We start from the raw sequence: 1,132 nt of genomic DNA, 5'->3' as shown, positions 1-1,132 counted from the left end.
TGTGGGTACCACTGCTTTATTCGACAAATTTACTGAGTATCTCTTAGGTTCCAGTCTCCTGTTCTCTGGTAGCTCACTGCTTAGAAAGGAATATAGGCAAGAGAACAGATCATTATAGCTAGAGTGACAGGTGATGTGATAGAGGAGAGCATAAATGACTTCACCCAGAGGAAGGAACGCCTAAACAATTGTTTAGTTGGACGTACAGATAAGTGAGTGAATGGATGAATGAATGAATGAGACGGGTGGATGGATGGTGGTTGGATGGGTGGATGGATGGACGAGTGGACTGTTTATCATGGTTAGGTGAGTGGATGGGTGGGTGGGTGGATGACGGAGGACCACAGCGCATGGCCCAGACCCCAAGCCGACCGAGAGCCGGGACCAGATGTGAGGGGTGGGTGTTTCGAAGGCCAGGAGCCCCCGCCTGAATGGGTCAGGGCCTGCAGCTGACACCACCCCCTTGTGCAGGTGGGGACGGAGTTCACCACCATCCTGTACAACTTCATGTGCAACAGCAGCTGTGTGGGGGGCATGAACCGCCGGCCCATCCTCATCATCATCACCCTGGAGACCCGGGAGTGAGTGCAGCACGCGGGGCCGGGGGCTTGGTGTGGGGACGGGGAGGCCAAGGGCAAGGAGTGGCGCCGCCCTGGGGGCAGCTTGGGGAGGGGCCCTGCGGGGGCTGCAGGGGGGGTGGGATCCGCCCAGCCGCAGGGGCTGCCGGAGCCGGGGCCGGGCCAGGGGCCGGGCCTTGGGAGGGACTGGGCACCCCGGAGCAGTCTGGGGTGGGCGGGAGGGGCCCGAAGCTCACGGTCCCTGCTGTGCCGCCCACAGTGGGCAGGTGCTGGGCCGCCGATCCTTCGAGGGTCGCATCTGCGCCTGTCCTGGCCGAGACCGCAAAGCCGACGAGGACCACTTCCGGGAGCAGCAGGCCCTGAACGAGAACGCCTCCAAGAACGGGGCAGCCAGCAAGCGCGGTGAGCGGGCCAGCCCGGGAGGGGAGAGCGGGCCGCCCGCAGGACGGAGCTGGACCCGCCTCGGGGCCTCAGGTGAAACGGTGCCCGGGGACCCTGTGGCCGGGGCACAGAGCCAGCCCCGCCCACGCCGCCAGCCCCTGGTCCAGGTCCAT

General features: G+C 64.1%; 1 protein-coding gene across 3 annotated transcripts in view; it reads left to right on the top strand.

Annotated features, from left to right (window-relative positions):
• The window catches only part of TP73 (tumor protein p73), a 17,939-nt gene that overhangs the window by 12,706 nt on the left and 4,101 nt on the right, over positions 1-1,132 (top strand). For all 3 annotated transcript variants that reach the window (XM_025048590.1, XM_025048589.1, XM_015591327.1), the window contains exons 4-5: positions 472-581; positions 838-980. In XM_025048590.1, the coding sequence (XP_024904358.1) occupies positions 472-581; positions 838-980 (253 nt within the window). The remainder of the gene's footprint in view (positions 1-471; positions 582-837; positions 981-1,132) is intronic.

This window comes from Pteropus alecto, unplaced genomic scaffold (assembly GCF_000325575.1).
Source record: "Pteropus alecto unplaced genomic scaffold, ASM32557v1 scaffold125, whole genome shotgun sequence".
Classification (NCBI taxonomy): domain Eukaryota; kingdom Metazoa; phylum Chordata; class Mammalia; order Chiroptera; family Pteropodidae; genus Pteropus; species Pteropus alecto.
Note: the sequence above shows the minus strand (reverse complement) of the source record. Positions and strands in the feature narration are given on the sequence as shown.